Consider the following 21,571-nt stretch of genomic DNA (forward strand, 5'->3'; position numbering starts at 1 on the left):
CCAAGATATGGAAGCAACCTAAGTGTCCATTAACAGATGAATGGATGAAGAAGATGTGGCATATATACACAATGGAATACTACTCGGCCATAAAAAAGAATGAAATTTTGCCATATGCAACAACATGGATGGACCTGGAAGGTATTAAGCAAAGTGAAATAAGTCAGAGAAAGACAAATATGTATGTTATCACTTACATGTGGGAAAAAACCCCAAAATAAATGAACAAATATAACAAAACAGACTCACAGATATAGAGAACAAATTAGTGGTTACCAGCAGGGAGAGGAAAGGGGGAAGGAGTGAGAGGTAGGGGATTAAGAGTACAAGCTACTATGTATAAAATAGATAAGTAACAAGGATATATTGTATAGCATAGGGAATACAGTCAATATTTTATAATAACTTTAAATGGAGTATAATGTATAAAAATTTTGAATCACAATGTTGTACATCTGAAACTAATATACTGTATATCAACTATATGTCAGTAAAAAAAATTTTAATTAAAACTTATAAACCCAAATTAGATAAACATCACATCTACTTAAGGCACAATTTAACAAATTATTCTTGAAACCTTAACAGTAAATGCTCTAGGGTTGTGCTGTCCAATATGGTAGCAACTAGAAATGTGGCTATTGAACATTTTAAATACAGCTAGTCTTAACTGAGATGGGCTGAAATTAGTGTAAAATATACACTGGATTTCAAAGATTTATTATAAGAATAAGAACATAACATATCCCATTAAAACTTTAAAATTTTGATTACTTACTGAAATGCAACAGTTGAGATTTATTGGATTAAATAAAATATATTGCTAACATTATTTTCCCTATTTCTTTTTACTTTTTAATGTATTCTACTAGAAAATAACACATGTAGCTTCATTATATGTCTATTGGACAGCCCTGATCTAGTTTATTTTGAGTTATAAAGTTATATTTACCTTAAAAATATTCAACAAGACTAATGACAATACTCCATTGCAAGTCCATCATACTCACCTTTTGAATTTTGTACTTTTTCATGTAAGGTATAAATTGAAACAAGAATCCAGGTAAACAGAACAAGAAATAAAGGACCTCATGAACTATGAGGGATCCCCATGTTGCAATCTGGAACTTTGTATAATTATTCAACATATAGTTCCAAGCATTTTTAAATGGTTCCTGCAGAGGATTCTCAGGTAAAAGTGAATCTACATATTCCACAGCCAAGGATGCTGAACTAAAGATGCTGATACTTTCATTTGTTGCCATTTTTCAAATCTGCAGACAGCCTTATAATTCTGCAAAAATAAGTAAATAAATGGTAAAAGTGAATCTACATATTCCACAGCCAAGGATGCTGAACTAAAGATGCTGATACTTTCATTTGTTGCCATTTTTCAAATCTGCAGACAGCCTTATAATTCTGCAAAAATAAGTAAGTAAATAAATAAATAAATAAATAAATAAATAAGCAAGCTAAACAATGAAATTCTAAGAAAACAGTTTTTAAAATGCTTCTGACTAGTTTTTAAATTACTAGAGGAGTGCCCATCTCTCAGGTCCTAAACATGATTAAAAACCCCTGTCTACAGGATGTCATCACCACCTCCATTTGTGATGTATGATTTAAAAGTCACATGTTAGGGCTTCTCTGGTGGCGCAGTGGTTGAGAGTCCGCCTGCCTTTGCAGGGGACACGGGTTCGTGCCCCGGTCCGGGAAGACCCCACATGCCGCGGAGCGGCTGGGCCCATGAGCCATGGCCGCTGAGCCTGCGCGTCCGGAGCCTTGTGCTCCGCAACGGGAGAGGCCACAACAGTGAGAGGCCCGCGTACCACAAAAAAAAAAAAACAAAAAAACAAAAGTCACATGTTAACTTTCAAGAGCAGGATCTAAAGAACAATAGTGGATAAGAAATGTCAAGCCATCTTTAGAGACTTTTCAGTGTGGTCTCCAGGAAAAACTTGTAATTTCAATGAGCAATAGTTGGGTCACTTAAAACTAAAAGAATCTATAAAGAAAAAGTCTGCCAAACATGACTTCATAAAAATTAAATACTTATAATGGGGAATAAAAAGACAATCATAAATAAAGTCAAAGATCAAATGACAAACTGAGAAAAATATTTCCAAAAATTATGACAAAGGGCTACAATGAGTGCTTTAGAAAAAGCCTAAAAACCCAACAGAAAAATGACAAAGACCATTCATGGAAGGTTCACAGAAAAATAAATACAAATTCTTACTAAGCAAATAATCAGTTCAATTTGACTGAAATAGTAAATGCATCCTAAAACAAAATCTTTTAAGTTTCATAATGCCCAGTACCCAGTAACAATTTGGGGAAACAGGCACCATTGTACATTGTTGATGGCAGGATTAGTCTATAAAATTCACCGTATTTATTACAACTCAAAATGAATACACCTTTTGACCCAGCAATTTTCTCACTCAAGTGTACCAAGATGAGCACACTAAGAATGAAAGAAGCATTGCTCATAATAGCAAAAAGAAAGAGAAAAAAGTAAAACAAAATGTTAAGTCCATCAACAAGAAATGAATTAAATAAATTCTATCAGGTCCTTCCAAAGACACACAGCCACATAAAAGGAGGAAGATCTACATGTTCTACATAGAAAGATGTCTAAGATACAGTGTTGTGAAACAGCAAGTTGCAGAATGTATAGCAAGAACCCCACTTATGTTTTTGTGAAAAGGTTATATACTTTATGCACTTTCGTGCATATGTACATGTGACAGACACACACACAAACTCAGAAAATGTACAGAAAATGCATATGTATACACGGCTGGGGGGGTTATGAAGAGGAGAGATTTTACTTTCCATTTTATACCTTCTTACAATTTTAATTTTTTTCATGAGCATGTTTTACTTATTTAATAAATAAGTTTTAATAGGTCACCAAATCAAAAAACAGAGAAACTTATGAAGAATGTCACTTTCCTAAAAATGTTTACTGATGTCCCTAATTTATGAATTATGATGGGCCACTCTAAAAACAAATATATTAAGCCTCAGAAACTCTTAATAGTATTTCAAATGCCCCCTTCCCCCATAGACCTCTTATCATAGAGGATCCCAGGAAGCTTAGCCAGCTTCCTCAGGACTCTGAATTCACTTTGCATCCCTATTCCTCTGTCCTACTCATTCTTAAGTGACTTACAGCACGGGGACTATTGTGCCACAGCCTGTGCTCACTCACCCTCTCCTCTAAGACTGTCTGGTCTTGTGTTCTTATCCTACCTCATCAAGAACTTGTCCATCACTTACTCTTTCTCATCTTTCCCTCTTCACTGAGTTCATCCCATCAAGTTTAAAAACATACTCAAGTCTTCCTTTCTTGAGAAAAGTTTTCCTAACCTCTACCATCTCTCCCCCAGGCCACTGTTCCCTTTCTCTTTTTCTTTGGACCAACCAACTTCTGTCTCAAGGGAGAGATCAACAGCCTCTGACTGGTTAATTCTCACACACACAACTCACTCAACTACAGCTGACCCTTCAAAAACACAGGTTTGAACTGTGCAGGTCCCCTTAGACTCAGATTTTTTTAAATAAATATATTGGAAAAATTTGGGGAGATTTGCAACAATTTGAAAAAATTCACAGATGAACCACATAGCCTAGAAATATCAAAAAAAATTAAGAAAAAGTTAGGTATGTCATGAATGCATAAAACATATATAAATACTATTCTTACACAGGCATAAAGTGAGTGATATTTAATATAAAATTAATGTGTTACTGCAAACCAGCCTATTATCAGTGAAGTGGTTTTTTAAAAAAGTAACAGTGTTTCCAATACTGTATTATGAATATGACTAATACTATGTTATAAAACTTTATAATGATTCATTTATTAGTGTATAGGCTGAACTACTGTAAAGCAATAGTATCGACTACACAAGGTGACCACAAAGCAATCATATTGCTGCTTCTTCATTATCAATGCATGAATCCTTATACATGCAAATAAATATGAATTTTTCACATTATCTTTTCATTTTTGATGTCTGGTGTTAGTAATATTCATAACATCCACAGTGTTTTGTATCATATAAGACAATGTTGATGTAGGTACTGACAGACCATTCATCTTGTAAAAAGACATAAACTTACGGTAACAATAAATACAGCACAGTAGTGTAAATGTATTTTCTCTTCCTAATTTTTTAACGTTTTCTTTTCTCAGCTGTTTATGTTATTGGTAAGGCTTCGGTCAACAGTAGGCTATCACTAGTTCAGTTCTGGAGGAGCCAAAAGTTATGTGTGGATTTTCAACAGCCAAGGGGTTTGGCACCCCAATTCCCGAGTTGTTCAAGGGCTCACTGTACTTGCAATCTAGGTCCCCATCCACACCAAAATGTCTTCAATATTCTAAATTACAAAATAAAAGTTGTTCCAATCCTCATTTTTCATGAGGTCATTACCAAATCTGATGATGCTAAACCAACACCAGTTACTAGCTGTGTGACCCTGAGCAAGTTAAGTCACTTCTCTAAGCCTCAGTTTTATTATCTGCAGAATGTAAAGAATAACAATAGTAACTAGATGATGGGAATCTTTTCACGATGTACATGTATATCAAATCACCACAACATACACTTGAAATATCTTACAATTTTGTCAGCTGTACCTCAAAAAAGCTGAAAAAATAGGGAATAACAATATAGTTCTTCTCATGAGTCCAAGAAATAATGCATGTGAAGTACTTAACATAGGACCTGACACATGGTAGCTACAAGAAGCTAATTATTAAGGACTTTCTATAAGCCACTAACTGTTCTAAGAGTGTTACCTGCTCTCTCTATATTAAAGACTTTAATCTTTACCACACCTTCAAGGTAGGCACTTTTATTATCCCCATTTTACAAATGAAAAACTGAGGTTTAGAAAGATTAAGTAACTTTCCCAAATTACAAAAATGCTACGTGGGGGAGCCTGTGCTCTCATTCATTATGCTATACTGTGATCCGAAATAATAAAGCACATAAATATTATAGTAAGAGGGGAATAATTCCCACAGTTTACCCAAGCCCCTTGAAAGAGTATTCCATATAGGCTGCCTTCATTTTCACATTTCCCATCCATTCTCCAGCAATTACAATCTGTTTCCTATTCTAATCAATGCACTGAATTTACTCTTACTAAGTAAAATCACTAAGTCTCCTAGCTTCCAGATCCAACAAACATTTTTTTGAGTTTATTTTATCTGGCCAGTCTGGAATAGCCACTGTGCTCCCTGCTGCCCTCACCCCTGACTTCAAAACATAAAATCTAGTGAGGAATGCAAAGGAGTAACCAAACTGTCACAAAATCTGTGACAAGAACAATAAAGGGTTGGAAATATAGAACAGAGAGGCCCAGGGAAAGAGGCATCCTAGAGAAAGAGGCATCTAAACTCAAGCCTGGAGCATGGAGGGGAGGTGACTAGATTAAAAGAGAGTAAAGTCAGGTGGGATGGGGTTGAGGGGGATAGTTCTGAATAGAGGAAACATCAGTTCCAAAGACTCAACCGGGAGATGAGAAAGGATACAGCACTTTCTGATTTAGTTATGTCTGTGGTACAGCTTTTGAGAAAGGAAGGCTCAAGAATTGAGGCTGAATAGTTTCCCAGAGATGGTTTCTTTACTCCTTCCAACTATTCTAGATTACCTGGAGTGAGTTTATCTGTTCCTGTTGCGAGAATATGCTGATATCCACAATCTCTCTCTCCTAAACCCCAGGTTCTGATTATCCAAAAATCTACTGGCCATCTCCAATTTAGACAGTTCAGAGGCACGTCAAAGTCAACATGTCCAACATGTTCTGCCACTGCCTCTTGCAACCCTACCCACACACTCCCTACCTCCTGTACCACGCAGTGAACTGGTGCCACCACCTACTTAGCCATCTGGGACAGAATGTTCCAGACCTCTCTCTGGTGCCCGGGTTAAGTCTTCACACACTTACCCAATTTAGAGATAACTGCTTTAATTAACATTCAGGAGTTTACTCTCCAGACTCAAGGGAGGGAAATGGACACACTGTTGACAACTGAAGCAAAAAATAGGAATTAAAGAGGAAAGGGGAAGGGAAATAAAGAGTGGATTTCCTTTTCCTTTTTTCATCCTTGCACAACTGGATTGACTGGAGGCCTGCTACAGGCTCAGACAAAAGAAATGTAGTCGTTTGTGGATTCCCTTAAAACCGTCAAGTTTAGCTGTCGAAGTGCTACCAGCAGTGCCTGCCCTTCGCCGTGCTCGGATCGCGCCTCCAAGCGTGCCTTTCTTAAACCCTCCCTCCAGAACACGATGCCAGCATCCATCTAAACAGCAGACAGGGTTCACCCCTTCTCCAAACCCTTAGGGTTCCAGGAAGCGCCTCCCCACAGATAAAGACCTAGGCCTCTGCTCTCCTCCTCTCTCACCTTCTCTTCCCCACCCTCGGTACTCCTACAAGAAAGCCTCTGACAGCCCTCCGCTTGGGCCTCTCTGCCCACGAAACAGCGTCCCTTGCCGGTACGTCCTCTGCCCAACTCCCATTCATCCTTCAGTGCCCTCCTCGGACGCTCTTCCCAACCGCACGCCCCGCCGCGCACACAAACAGATCTTGCCGCCTCCTTTTGTACAACTCTGGTCACACTGGCACCCTGGGCTGTGACCACTGTCCCGGACGGCTGAGGGCCGTGCCCGGTTCCGACACTGACTGAGGGATTTCACCCTTTTCCACCCGTACCCGCCGCCACGCCCTCCATCCCGGCCTCCATCCGCGGGCAGCGGCCGTACCCTCTTCCACCCGGGCCCCTCACCTGCACACCGCTGTACCTGCTGCCGTCTCCTCCCGAGCTTCGCTAGCCTCAGCCGCTCGGGCGATTCCTCCCGCCGTTATTGGCTTGCGAGGGCCCCCGCCCCGCCTTCCGGGTGCTGTGACTGGTCTGAGCAGCTGCCGGCATCGTGTGACTCGCGCGAATGGAGCACTGGCGCCGCGGCCATTGGCTGAGCGGATGGAGTGAGGATCGTGAGAGCTGGGCGTCAGACCAGTAGCGGCACCGCGGAGCCTGGGGGCGGGAGCGCACAGCCAGGTAGGTGGGGCGAAGGTGAGGCAGTGAGGGGTCGCGTATCAACCTCGGCCCCGCTACCAGGCGCCTGCGTGGTCGGGGAGGCAGCGATTCCTGGGGCTGTGAAGTGTTTTCGCCGCACTGGGTTAACAGGTCGCTGCTTTCGCTGGTGCGACCCGAGTTTAGACCACCTCTTTCTCCTCCCCAGCCCCAGCGCCCCTTGATAACTCCCACGTTTACGTTTACGTTTACGTGGGAGAGGGGGAACTTCAAATGCAGCGCCATTCCTGTTTGCGGACGGGAAGCCGAGGGTCCGGGTGGTTTAGGAGAGACTGGACGCAGCAGTTGGCTCGGCCCGCGGGGAGACCGCCGCCGCGGACCCGCGCGGGGCTCACACTTGCAGCCCGGCTTGGCCGCCTTCCGCCCCTGCGGGGGTGCAGGAGTGTGCACGGCTGGGGGTCATCCACGAATTTAAGCTTTCGCTTAAGAGAGCCTTTTAAAACTTGCACAAGGGCAACACGCGGTCTAGTTGAAGGCACTTTCCGTGCAGGATTTTGTACAAACGGGATAATGTAGCTTCTCATGGCTGTGATCGGACTGGCTCTCCTGCCTGAAATAAGGGGTCAGGTACCATCTGCTTTAGGAAGCCCCTTCTTGAGGGATGTGTCTCTTGTTAGGTCCAGTGACCTCTACCCATTCATCTAACTGTCCCATGTGTTTGATACCCATGTTCTTTGTAAAGTATCATGACAGAAAAATCACATCAAATGAAAAGAAACGGGATCTGTCCCTTGGGTGTTCAGCGCCCTGTCTTTAGGAGGCCTATGGTGTCCTGGGGTGGATGCTGTGCTGCACCACCTAGGTCCCCCCTTCAGGACTAAAGCAGGTCTTCAGCTACTGAATGTTGGCAAAAAGAGCCACTTTCCCATGGCACAATCCCTTTCCAGGGGGCAGCCTGTGCCCAGTGACTGGTTGATGCAGGAGTGTAAAGGCCCAGCCCCTCACCCCAATTTAGGATTCCTTTGATTGGCCGGCCTAGCTCTAGGGCTCCCCCCACCCCCCGAGGTTGTGGGTGTGACTGCACCGCAGCCCAAGTTTCCCTTTGCCCAAACGTGCTGCCTTCTGTCAAGGAGTGTTAAGAACATGCGCTATGGGGTCAGACCTACCAGGTTGTCACTCATTAGCAGTGTGCTCTTAGATAACTTATTTCTCAAAATTTTATCTAGTACTTCTGTAAAATGAGTATTATAATAATGTTTGTTATGACAATAAATGTGATCAGGTATGCAAAGCCCTTTGCACAGTATCTGAAAAACAGGAAATGCTCAGTAATACTATGTTGGTTATTATCTGACTTAAAATCCTACCACCGTAGCAATATATATTTTTTATATCGGAGCAGATGTATGTATGTGAAGGGGTCAAATTATTATTTTAAATCTTGGAGATTCAGAGCTGAAAGGAAATACAGAGATGGCTCCAAAATTACAGAAATAAGCTCAACTCACTTATTTCCTTACAATGAAGAAATGGGAGGTTCAGAGAACTGCAACAATAGTGATAATTAATTGAGGGTCTTCTGTATGTCAAACACACTAATATACACCATTTCTTTCAAACTCCACAATAACCTTGAAGTGACATAGACACTACTGTTGCCATTTTAGAGAAGACAAAATGTCAGAGGTTAAGAAATGTGTTTAAAGTGGTTACAGCTAGCAACTGACAGAGGGGGATGCAAACTGAGAGCCATCTGATTCCTATGCCTATGGGCTCTGCAATACATCACACTGCTTTTTTCCTTAGAGTCGTGAAGCCAGGGTTAAAATGCCAGAAACTTGATTCAAAGTGTGATTCAACTTTCCCATGTAGCCTCCTCTCCAAAATGAGACACGGCGGCCGTAAAAGCCAGTAGGACACAATTTGCTCAAGACCAAACTGAAACAAGAGGCAGGCTAATCCAGGGGTCCCCAACCCCCGGGCCAGTACTGGTCCGTGGCCTGTTAGGAACCCGGGCTGCACAGTAGGAGGTGAGCAGCCGGCCAGCGGACAAATCTTCATCTGTATTTACAGCCACTCCCCATCACTCACATTACCTCCTGAGCTCCTCCTCCTGCCAGATCAGCATCGGCATCAGATTCTCATAGAAGCGCGAACCCCACTGTGAACTGTGCACGCGGGGGATCTAGGTTGTGTGCTCCTTACGAGAATCCAATGCCTGATGTTCTGAGGTGGGGCTGAGGCAGTGATGCTAGCACTCGGGAGCAGCTACAAATACAGATTATAATTAGCAGAGAGGTTTGACTGCACAGAGACCATAATAAATCAATTGCTTGCAGACTCATATCAAAACCTTATCAGTGAGTGGCAAGTGAAAACAAGCTCAGGGCTCCCACTGATTCTGCATTAAGTTGTATAATTATTTCATTATATATTTACAATGTAATAATAATAGAAATAAAGCACACAATAAATGTAATGAGCTTCAATCATCCTGAAACCATCCCCCTACCCCCACCACCATTCTGTGGAAAAATTTTCTTCCACGAAACCGGTCCCTGGTGCCAAAAAGGTTGGGGACCGCTGGGCTAATCCATTACATCACTATGTAATATTATGCTACCCTGTCTCATAACTCATCAACAGCTGACATTATAAATACATGGATATGCCAGAGTCCATAAGGGATGGGTGGGGAACTGAAAGTATACACACCATTCACCTCAACCCCAGTCATCACTGCTTTCAGTCAAGAAGGTGTAGAGCCAAGCAAAGCAAGCAGCAGAGTTGCTTTAGAGTTGCTTTACAATGCATTTTCATGGATATAACCTTGAACTCTGCTCACACCTGGTGGTTCCCTTGGCAGGATTTCTAAGACTTCTGACCTCTCTTTTTTGTACAATAATCTGAACAAGCCAGGAACATTTTTATAAGCCTAAACAAAACAAAACAAGATGTTTCAAACTGGAGAGACAAAGGCTGGTGGGGTGGCGGGGGGGAGTACATTCAAAATCTCTGAAATCATGGAGTTATGAATCTAGCTACTGACAAACCTTGGCAAACTGTTTCATGGTATGGCTATTAAAGCTTCAAAGAAAGAAAAGACAAAGAGGTATCTGACATGCTAAGTTTTTAAGACTGTCACCCTAATAGATTATATTTTAAGAAAAGCTTTAAAGATTTTTAGATAAATCTTTAATTGACAGAGTCATGGAGAGTTTCATGGAAAATTAGTGTTTGGAAGTGATCAGGAAACGTAATGACACACTTTTCTTGGTGCCACTGTCAGAAGCAGCTAGCAGTGCTCCAAGTTCATTAGATCCTCAACATGTTTGTTGACAATGGAGGTGCTTGGAGCCACACTAATGCAGGAATTCATGTCTTCATAAGGTGAACACAGGCTTTTTCTTTTTCTGATTAAAGTCTTCATATTTCCACTTACAACGGAAAATTCAACTAAGTTGGTAATAAATGTGGTTCTATGTTTAAATGTGAATACTCTATATTAACTAAACAGAAATTTTATCACGGGTATAATTCTTTCCTCTTGATTATTGACTGTTCTGGCAAGAGCTCATGCCTACCTTTTAAATTCCTGAGAAACAGCCACCATACCCCATCACCCCCTTCCATCTCCTCCTCCTCCTGTGTCCAGCACCTCAGCTGTCCACCCCACTCCCCCATGCCCATTTCCTCAATTCCTTTTATTTGGTATCAAAACCACAATTTATTTCTCAGTTGTTTTAAAGTAGGTATTTTTTCTTTGACTTTCTTTTTGGTCCAGTGCTATTTGTTTTATCTTTATCTTGTGCCCTGCCCATATTAGGGACAGAAGAATATAAAACTTTAAATTTCACCAATCCTTGTGAGACTTTTTCCTTGATTATTAAGGTAGCTTTTTCTTGGAGAACAGTTTTCCATGACTTCAGTTGTTGAACTTAACAGACTTGCCTTGTAGGTTTCTTTGGCAACAAATTTTAAATATTGATTTATGAAGTTAGAAAATGCAAATTTTATAAAAGAATACAAAAAGTGAACAGGCAACTTTCTTATTAGCAAACTAAATAGATAAAAATCAAGGACAATGTGAAACAAATAATATACAAACTTTTATTCAAAGTTAATTCAAGAAAGACATATTTTGGTCATTTTTAAAGTAAGATTAATTGAAGATCTCAGAAAAATTCTATCTGATCAACACACATGGCTACTCACAGAAAGTTCTCTCTTCTGTTAATAGCAGCTAAATTTATACACACAGAAAAAATTCTTAAGACCATGCAAATTCAGTTGAATTCCATACATTCATTATATTCATCAAAAACCTGCAGTAATGTTCATGCCAAACTGTTAAGAAAAAAATTTGAAATACACACCAAAACATGACCAAGATTAAACCAAAGAAAATAATAAATAAGCATAATTTATATTTTATTTTAAAAAGTTTGGCATCACACATGTATTCAAGTGTGTTACACCAGTTCATTCCTCAGAAGTGGCATTTTAAAGTGTTAAGCATTGTTAAATATCAAAAAATACAACTCTGTTTTACAATGTAGTACTGGCATAATTCAAAGTACTGTGCCAATTATAAATAGTATAATCAAGTTTCAAACATCTTTTCAAACATATTTAAAGGAAAGCATATAGACACACATTTATATGCACACAATTTATTATACTCATGTAATCAAACATTTTATAAAAGCAAACAGTTTTATCCCTCAACTAGTTTGTATACTTATACAGAGTTTAATACCTGTTCAAAGATTTTCAGTTCCTGTGTATACGGATTTTCAGGAGAAGGAATAAAGATGAAACTTAATTTTACAAGAACACATATTACTTTATCCCCCTTCACAAAATAATCCAGTCATTCAAATTGGTAACTAGTCTTTGTGAAAGCAAATATTGTCCAAAGACTACAGAATAATACTGCAGTCCAAGTTTCTTATTAAAATTCAGTCAGCTGCTGCTCACTGCAGAAAAAGCTTACACGGTGCATCTACCAAAAATAATCTTCAATATCTGAGGCCTATAAAGGCAGATGATCTTATCTTCTGCGGAGACTTAAAGTGCAGCTACAAGTGGAGAAGTGCTAGACTCTCAGTAACTTCAGAAGTACTTGTTGAAGTCTGCTTCTTCTCATGTGTAAATGTGCTGAAAATGTCCTTCAGGCTCATAATGGTTTATCAATAACTGTGACCCCTGAACAAAGAAACGAAGAAATAAAACAGAAGTCACAGGAAGCATTCTGTATCTCTGAGAAAATACTGAAGTTTTTACATTATTACTTAAGAGGGACTGAACAGATCATGATGTTTCAAAATCTCTTTCTTAGAAACTTTAGTATTACTATCATTTTAATCTAAATGACAATGAAATCTTTGTTTAAAAATTAGGGACCAAAACTACATAAGATTATTTAATCCAGAGCTCGTCTTTTGCTCTTCACAGTTACAATTAAGGGAAAATAATTTTACTCAAGAAATACTAAGATCCACTTAATACTCAAAGGGGCACAAACAGACTTTTAAGAGTGATGAATATTTTCATTACCTTGATTGTGGTGGTTTTGTGGTTATATACGTATGTCAAAACTAATAAAACTGTACACTTTAAATATATGCTATTTATTCTATGTCAGATATATCTCAATAAAGCCATTATTAAAAATTTCATGTAATTTTGAGGAATGCTATCCTGGGATCCTACTCTATGTATCAATAGTTCTATTAGGTGTTGTTTTAGATGACAAGTAACAGTGATGGTTAATTAGTATAAATTTCTTTTTTCCCCCACTATTAAATCTATATTAGGATGTTACTGAAACATTCTAATATTTAAAGCAATATAAATATCTATCATCAGAGTAAACTACATGCAACATATACTTTTAAAGACTCATCATTATATTTATTAAAGAGTATTACCATTTCTCTTACGAAGAGAATGGACCAAACTGATATTTTATAATTCAATCAGTGCTGTGCTTAAGTAAGAAAATTACTCTGTAGCCTCACTGTAATAGTATCACATGGAGCCCTGCCAGGGGAGATGTTATAGGGCTCATATCTTTTGGATATCTGAGTAATTAAAGCCTTGCCATATTGTGAATTCCATGACACTGCATACAGATGTAGCCATATTAAATTTTATGATTCCACACTGGAAAGATTTGTAATTTTGAATACAAATGACTACAGAATGACAAAAGGATACTAGTGCTTTATTTCAGAATATACATATCTGATATTAATTATTTTGAGAATAAGAAATAAGATATACTTTGAGAAAAGACTTCCTTCTTATATAGGAGAAAAACATTCTTAATGTAAAAAATAATAATGATGTAATCCTTTCGTATTATAATAGAAGACTATAAGAAAACTGAACAATTATTACCTGCGTAACTTCTCCCTGTGCTCATACAAGATGACACAACTGTCCATTTATCAGTTGTTGGGTTATAATATTCTACTGATGCCAAGTTACAGGAACCATCATCCCCTCCAACTACATATAATAGACCGTTAACAGCACAAACTCCTTTAAAGAAATTACACAGAGAGAAAACAATTATTTTAAAAATTTGGATGAATATAAGTATCCCTGAACGTGTCTGGTGAGGTGATCCAGAGACACGTACTCCTGGAAAGAGGCAAGGAGAGAAGATGGAGGAACCCGAAAAGAATTCCTTTATATGTGAGAATCTAATACTAACTGTAGCCTCCTACTCATGTTACTTATGCAGTAGATGCTTTATATATGCATTATTTCATTTAACCTTCACAATAACCTTACTTTACAGGTTAGAAACTATTTTAATCCCCATTTTATTAAAAACAATAGAAAATTAAAAGTCAAAGAACTCTCCCAAAGTCAACTTCTAAGGAAATCCTAAGGAAAAAGGAAAAATAAATATATATATTAGTAGAAAGTAAAAATGATTCTGAATTTTAATTATTATACTGACTGGTCAACTATTTTATCTCCTTTAAAAGGGAAAACAGTATTATTTATTTAATTATTATGAGAATAACATATTTTTTGGATTTTTGCAAAATTCAAAACATCTAGAAAAGTATAAAGAAAAAAAGTCCACCACTAATCCTATACTGCTTAGAATCCTGATCATCGAAATTCTGGTTCTTTTCTACACGTATATACTCAGACACTCCTTTTTTTTTAACCCCAAAGTAGCTCATACTACACATGCTACTTTTTACTCACTCCCACCAAACAATATATACCCTGGACATTTCCCCAAGTTAATAAATACAGAGCTACATAATTTTTAATGGCTGCGTAGTATTCCATGTATGATAATACCATAATTTGTCTTTTACTGATGGATTTTAAGTTATTTTCAGCTTTTTTGCTCTTATCAATAATGTTACAATGAACAAGGATCTCTTGCACATTTTGCATACTTGTGCAACAATTTTCTTCATATAAATGTTTACAAAGAAAACTGCTGAGTGAAAAGATAAACACCTTTTAAAAGCTCTTTATTTCAATTTATTTTTTAAAAACATATTTAATAATTTTAAACATGATTCAGAGCTTTTATGAACTGGTACTACAGGGCATCAAAACATCCAGAAGGGTGCTGCCCACACACTGGTCTCTTTACAGACAGTTTTGCTAACACAATTAATAGGTGCTTGTAGATTTTTAACGTAACAAAATAATGAGCCCAAATCTCTACACAGCATTTAAAAGCAATAGTATCTTCTGTGCAAATGGAGTGGATCCCCTTTACTCAAACTCTGTTGTGCTACTGTGATAGTCTCTCGACAGGAAGCAAACTCATATCATTTTAAAGCAGTTCAAATACCTGAAAAGCAAGAGCAGGATGACAATAGCTCTACATACACAAAGTATCTCCTTATTCTTCTGGCTAGAAGAAATGAGCTAATTTTGATTTGGGAACAATAAACAAGGGTAGAGAAAAAATAAGACTAGAATAAACTTTAGGAAAATAATAACAAAAGTTCAAATTGCAAATAAATTTCCTAATCCAGGAAGCACATGCACATATGCTTTTCTAACTTCATATGTGCTGGGGCCCAGATTTGTGGGTCTTACTATTAATAGTTCTGGACTATCCATAGCTGAGAGAGTTTTAGTACTTCACCAAGTACCAGTTGTACCAGTTGGATGAGGTAAAAGGTCAAGTAAATTAATTTTATATTTTGCTCTGTTGAGCAAGTTCTTGCAGTCCCATATACTTATCTCCCTTAGTGATCACATTTAAATTAAAGAGAAATTAAGAAGAACATTTCTGGGGGGATGCAGGGTGCATCTTGCAACATCATCCAGTGGTATACAGTGAGTTTGAGAATCATCAGGAACTTATTTTGGATTATGGGAATTGGCATGAAGACAATGGCATTTTTAAGAAAATGAGAATTTCCCCAAAAGACTACCCAGGTACCCTGAATCTATTTTCCATTTCTATTTCCCTTCTACAGATCTTCTTTTTAAGTAGGTAGTTCCCTACCTACTTAAGAGATCTTGAAGACCTCAGCTTTCTTAAAATTATTGTTGTTGTTATTTTAGCTTTTCCATTTTCTAGAAACCCTGAACTGTATTAAATTGAGGTTGCCTGCTTCAGGCTTCCCCTCCAGATTCAGATAAACAACTAGCTTTTTTATCTGGTATAAATATTTACTCAACTAGACTAAATTCCCTGAGAACTGGGCTCCAAAATGTGATACAGGTAGACACTCAAAAATGTCTGTGGTAAGAATGAATGAATTCAAGTATCAAATAAAGAGGGTTCTTCCTCTAATTAAGTCTCTACATTCATCAACAAAAAGTAAACTTTGACAGAAATTATAAGTTAACAGAAGGATCACATCAACCTGTTATGTCCAGACACTATGCTAGGCATTCATTATATAGGATTATTACAAAAGTTTCTGCAAGTTTCTGCCTTTAAAGAGCAAGTCTATTAGGGAACTCAGATCAGTAAAAGAACAATGGAAATACACAGTGATACTCGGAATACAATTCAGTATAAATTTCATAATCATAAACTAGATAGATACCTGCATTTCTTCTACACATGTTCATATCTGCAACCTGTCTCCATGTGTTGGTGGCGGGATCATACACTTCAACACTTTTTCGTACTAAAGGGCCATCATGACCCCCGACAGCATACAATAAGTTGTTTAGCACGCCAACACCTGTAAAACACAAAGAACCAAACAATAGTAGAGTAAAAGGGACAAGAAATTTATAATATATTAGGGTTTCTTCAAATGACTTGTAAATAAAACTTCTGAAATGATTATTCATATTAAAAGTCAATATTAAAGCATACAGCCTAAGAAATAGAAACAAATAGAATTACAAATGAGAATCTCAGTAAGAACTATTGTTCTAAAAAAGCATGTCAAATACAATAAAAATAATATGGAGGTGAAACACAGAGAGGGAAGTCCTTTACACAATTCTTTTGAAAACAACTTTCGTGATAAAAGCAAACCAATATTAGAGCATAAAATCTGTAAGAATGTGGAGTTGATTATTAAGCAAGTTCTCCAATAAGCACTAAAAACAAAAACCTAAAAGTAATGCCAAACAAGATAAATAATTAAACGAAACAGAAGCCTTTAATATAGCACTTTAGAAATTTTACAAAGTGAAATTTAAGTGCAGCTACCTACCAACTCTACCTGCATAATGCAAAAGACATTTTAACAGTGTCACTAAAATCAGTATATATTTTCTGATAATATAAAGAGATGCCATCATTTCACTTGTTTAATTCTTTTCCATCACTTCCATGCTTCAATCACTAAATGAGGTTCCTATTCACCTGCTCCGCTCCGTCTGGTACTCATTTCTGCTATATAGGTCCACTCGTTTGCTGTGGCGCTGTAGCATTCTACTGTGCTGAGACACTGACGTGAAGCTCCGTCATAACCCCCGACAGCATAAAGCAGACCTAAACATGGAATCACAGAGAAAGCCAAATTCATAAAAAGCTATTTTTTCAAGTCAGGAAATAATATATTTTCCTCCTTGGTAGCAGAGTTTACCTTTAAAGTATTAGGAACTATTTAAAATCTTGCCTAATGGTGACAGGTGGACTTACCAAATCATATTATGAAGATCTGCAGAATATATATGATATTAATTTAACACTTTCATCAATAATCTGACTGATAGAACAAGAAAGTACACTCAGTATACCTTTGGATAAACACTATTTGGTAAGTGAACATCCTGGAAAACCAAATTAAATATCAAAGTTATCTTAGTAAATTGAAAAACAAGTTGAATCAAGAGTCAGTACCAGTATACAATGGAATATTATTTGGCAATAAAAAGAAATGAAGTACTGGTAAAATGCTACAGCAAGAACAAACCTTGAACATTATGCCAAGTCAAAGAAGCCAGTCACAAAGGACCACATACTATATGATTTCATTAATATGAAATGTCTGTAAGTGAAAAATTTACAGAGAGACAGAAAAGTAGATAGTGTTTGCTGAGGGCTGGGAGGATGGGGGTGATAGCCAAGGGGAGTAGGACTGCTTTGGGGGGTAATAAAAATGTTCTAAAATGAATTGTTATGACAGATGCACACTGGATTGTGTACTTTAAATGCATGAATTGTATGGTATGTGAATTCTATCTTAGTAAAGCTGGTAAAAGAAAAGTTGGTGCAGAGGATTATACCCACCATGGCGGGGGGGAACCCACAAATTCGCCCAACCAAGTAAAAAAAAAATCATACTAATTAAACTCTTTTGGGGGACAAAGTAGGATATAAATAAATAACTGTGGCAACCCATCCCTTAAATGTTAAACAGCCCTTCTCTAGATGTAAAATTTCATATTCATGCCATCTGGTTTGTTCCCCAGATGACTGTATTAAAGTCAGTTAATAATATTACACAGAGAGAGGGAAAAGGAGGGAGACAGAGAGAGAGGGAGGGGGACCAGAGGGTGGGTGTGCCTTATTTTAAAAAGGGATAACTAGCGTTTTACAATAGCCACTATTTCCCTTTTAAATGGCCCTTTGGTTGCCCATTTAGAAAATCAGAGTCCGGGTTAACGGGAAGAACCACTCACAACCACCGGGAAGCCGACCGACCTCCAACTACGGCGACACCCACACTGCTCCTCCTCGTGTTCATGGGGGCCACGTGGAACCACTCGTTAGACTTGATGTTGTAAGCCTCCACCGAGGACAGCCCTGTAATAAAGCACAACGCACTGCACCTCAGGTTCCTTATATGTATTAGTAGGGGAAATACTTCAGCTGCATTAAAGTGGGCCAAAATCCAATTATGTGATGAAGAGGAATAGCGAGCTCCTATGCAAGCTACTGACATTTACTGGCTTTTTAAACTTGGGAAGATGACTGACACTGAAGCATGAGAAAGAAAATTTACATACTGAGCACTCTTAACATCATTTAAAGGAATTCTGGATGGAAATTTTAAACTTATCTTCACAATACCTGTTAAAACATTCAAATGCCTCCTAATTTTGCTAGGCCTTGTTCTATAAATGTGATCGCTATGTTAATTCTAACAGCAGTGTAGGAAAGATAAAAGAAAATTGCCTGTACTCCCGTCAAAGCCTCCCACGGCATATAACAGTCCGTTCAACACAGCAGCCCCCAGGGTGCTTCTCCGGTCTCGCATGTTAGCAACACTGGTCCACTGATCTTTCACGGGGTCATAGGAATCCACAGTGCGGACCCTTAAGGAGCCATTAAAGCCACCAACTGCAAAAACGAGTCCAGCCATGTAGACCATCCCTGAAAAAGAAATACAGCAGTTAATGATGCATGTGCAACCCAACTGCTACCAGCATCTAAAGACTGCATTCCAAACAGTCTACATCTGTTGTCAGAACACAAGTCCCCCTAGGAGAAGCCTGGATGAATAGGTCCTAAGAAACGCTATTCATTAGCGAGAATATAGAATGAATAGACTGTGCTCCTTACTACTACTGAAAAATGCAATGGCATGGGCTGAGGTACTATTTTGACTCTTGGCTTCTTCAAAGACTTACTTACAGACGTAAACAATGAGCCAATATTTTCCAGCTACTTGAACCTGTACACATCTCCCATGGCTTTCAATTTTGGACCTTCTACTCAAAAATACCAGACCAAGTTGTCTTCAAAAGAATCAAGGGCATGAAAGATAAGGAAAGACTATGGAACTGTCACAGATCAGAAGAGACTAAGAAAACATGACAACTAAATGCAATATAACAAGGGAGGATCAAGATGGCAGAGTAGGAGGACATGGAGCTCACCTCACCCACAAACGCATCAAACATACATCTACATGTGGAACAATTCTCACAGAAAACCAACTGGAAACTGGCAGAAGATGTCTTTTACAACCAAAGCTGCAAGAAAGATCTCGACGTAACCCAGCAGGATGGGGGGAAGAAGGCATTCAGAACAGGACTGGCACCCCTGGGAGGGATCTGTGAAGGAGGGAAGGTCCACACGGGCAGGACTTCGCCCTGGGGAGCCCCTTTGCCTGCTATGAAGTCTGCCAGGACAGATAGAGGGACTGGAGGTGTTACAGACCTGGGTTCTTGGACTCTTTAAGCAACAGAAATTGATAAGAGGCCAGATGAGGAATTCAGGCAAGGCTTTACTGGGACTTGTGCTTAGCACGAGGGAGCAAAAACAAGTAACAGGTTCCCTTTCTTGTTCCCTGAGAGGGAAGCTGTTTCCTTAAATGGGGTGACAGTGGGGGCACATTGGTGGCTCGGGCTGGAGGCGTGGCTCAGGTGGTCTGCCCACCCCTTGGTGGTGGTGTGTGCAGGGATCATGCCCAGTACCCTGCTTTTGCTCCTAGCACTTCAGAAGTGGCAGTTGGGTTTTGGCCTTATTATTCATAATTACCCTGACTACACATGTGCGCAGTTATTTTTAGTCCCTTAGAGTTTCTTTGTATTCTGTTGCTCAAGGAGATGTTTGTCCAGGTGCAAGCACTGCAGTAAAGGGTCCCAAGTCCCAGGTCCCAGCCTGTCTCAGAGGGGCCTGGTCTCTGCTCTCAAGGAGTGTGTGGGTGCTGGTTTACTAGCAATCAGAGCAGAGCTGATAGCTGCAACCTCGCCATGCTTCCCAGTCTGAAATGCATGATGGGCAGGGGTGCTAGTATGCACAGCGGCTAGATGCTGAGTCTTGGGCAGACGGGCCCAGGAAGAGGACTCTGTCTACCTGCATGGAGACAGCTTGGAGGGCCTGGGGTATGGCCTTATCAAACCTCAGAGCCCACTGTCAGCATTCACACCATATGGGGGAGGGTCCAGATCCAGCGGACACTGTTAGTGCACACACTGGGTCACACCACAGAAATGCATGTTTTGTGTGGACAGCCCCTTGGGAGGAGTATACAGGGGTTCCTTTTCTGTCTGGAGCACTCTAGTTCTGCCCAGCCCACACTGAAGCTTGGAGCTAGATCTAGTGCAGACAGGTCCTGGGAGAGGCCTGCCACAGAGGCAGCCCAGGTCCCAGGTGGCAGCACAACCACCTTGACTCCTGCAGCCACAGCACCCCAGCCCCCAGCACCAGCCCACTCCACACCACACACCATAGCCTAGCACTAGATCTGGGGCAAACACAGTGGAGAAAGGGCCACGACCTTGGGCTACTTCTGGGCAGAACTGCAGATGACTTCAGAGGTGGTGCATAGGTTCACTGTGACCACATGGGCCTCACTTGCTTCAGCACTCACCTCCTTTGCAACAGAGCAAGGGCAATGGAGCCATATCAAATCTGAGACTCAGGGTTTCTACTCAAACAACTGGGGAGCAGACCTTGCCCCTGACAAGGCTGTGACATCCACAGAGAAAAGATGAGGCTGTGCCCAATATCCAGGGCAGGCTCTAGACACCACAACTCCAATCACACCCCCTTATCAAGAGGATAATGGCCAGCACACTCAGGAAAGATATGGTTGGCATACAGCCCTTGCACCAAAAATACTGGACTTACACAGTCTACACAGGGATGCTTCCACATAAAAACAGCCCTTTAAGACCACAATAGACAACTGTTTCTCCTAAATTCATAGAGAGAGACAAAGTCAAGTAAAATAAGAAAGCAGAGGAACTACTCCCAATTAAAAGAACAAGAGAAATCCCCTGAAAGAACAAATAATGAAACAGACCTCTCCAATCTACCAGACTCCTAGTTCAAAAAGGAGGTAATAAAGATGCTGAAGGAATTAAAGATTATCGATAGAAATGCAGATCACTATAACAAGGAACTAGAAACTATAAAATGAACCAGTCAAAACTAGACAACTCACTTGCAGAGATAAAAACAAATCCAAAGGGCTTCCCTGGTGGCGCAGTGGTTGAGAGTCCGCCTGCTGATGCAGGGGACATGGGTTGGTGCCCCGGTCCGGGAAGATCCCACATGCCGCGGAGCAGCTAGGCCCGTGAGCCACGGCTGCTGAGCCTGCACGTCCGGAGCCTGTGCTCCACAACGGGAGAAGCCACAGCAGTGAGAGGCCCACG

The 21,571-nt window shown here is 39.7% G+C and overlaps 2 protein-coding genes across 6 annotated transcripts in view; both read right to left on the reverse strand.

Annotated features, from left to right (window-relative positions):
• Positions 1 to 1,293, reverse strand: part of MSMO1 (methylsterol monooxygenase 1) — a 19,616-nt gene extending 18,323 nt beyond the window's left edge. Inside the window, exon 1 of the mRNA XM_024116880.3 lies at positions 1,011 to 1,293. Within this exon, the coding sequence (XP_023972648.1) occupies positions 1,011 to 1,265 (255 nt within the window). The 5' untranslated portion in view covers positions 1,266 to 1,293. The remainder of the gene's footprint in view (positions 1 to 1,010) is intronic.
• A 9,908-nt stretch (positions 1,294 to 11,201) lies between these two features.
• The window catches only part of KLHL2 (kelch like family member 2), a 132,629-nt gene continuing 122,259 nt past the window's right edge, over positions 11,202 to 21,571 (reverse strand). For all 5 annotated transcript variants that reach the window (XM_024116869.3, XM_055086009.1, XM_028491872.2 and 2 more), the window contains 6 exons: positions 18,642 to 18,839; positions 18,168 to 18,269; positions 16,884 to 17,012; positions 16,108 to 16,248; positions 13,457 to 13,600; positions 11,202 to 12,259 (listed from right to left, as the gene is read on the reverse strand). In XM_024116869.3, the coding sequence (XP_023972637.1) occupies positions 12,231 to 12,259; positions 13,457 to 13,600; positions 16,108 to 16,248; positions 16,884 to 17,012; positions 18,168 to 18,269; positions 18,642 to 18,839 (743 nt within the window). In that variant the 3' untranslated portion in view covers positions 11,202 to 12,230. The remainder of the gene's footprint in view (positions 12,260 to 13,456; positions 13,601 to 16,107; positions 16,249 to 16,883; positions 17,013 to 18,167; positions 18,270 to 18,641; positions 18,840 to 21,571) is intronic.

This window comes from Physeter macrocephalus, chromosome 7 (genome assembly GCF_002837175.3).
Source record: "Physeter macrocephalus isolate SW-GA chromosome 7, ASM283717v5, whole genome shotgun sequence".
Classification (NCBI taxonomy): domain Eukaryota; kingdom Metazoa; phylum Chordata; class Mammalia; order Artiodactyla; family Physeteridae; genus Physeter; species Physeter macrocephalus.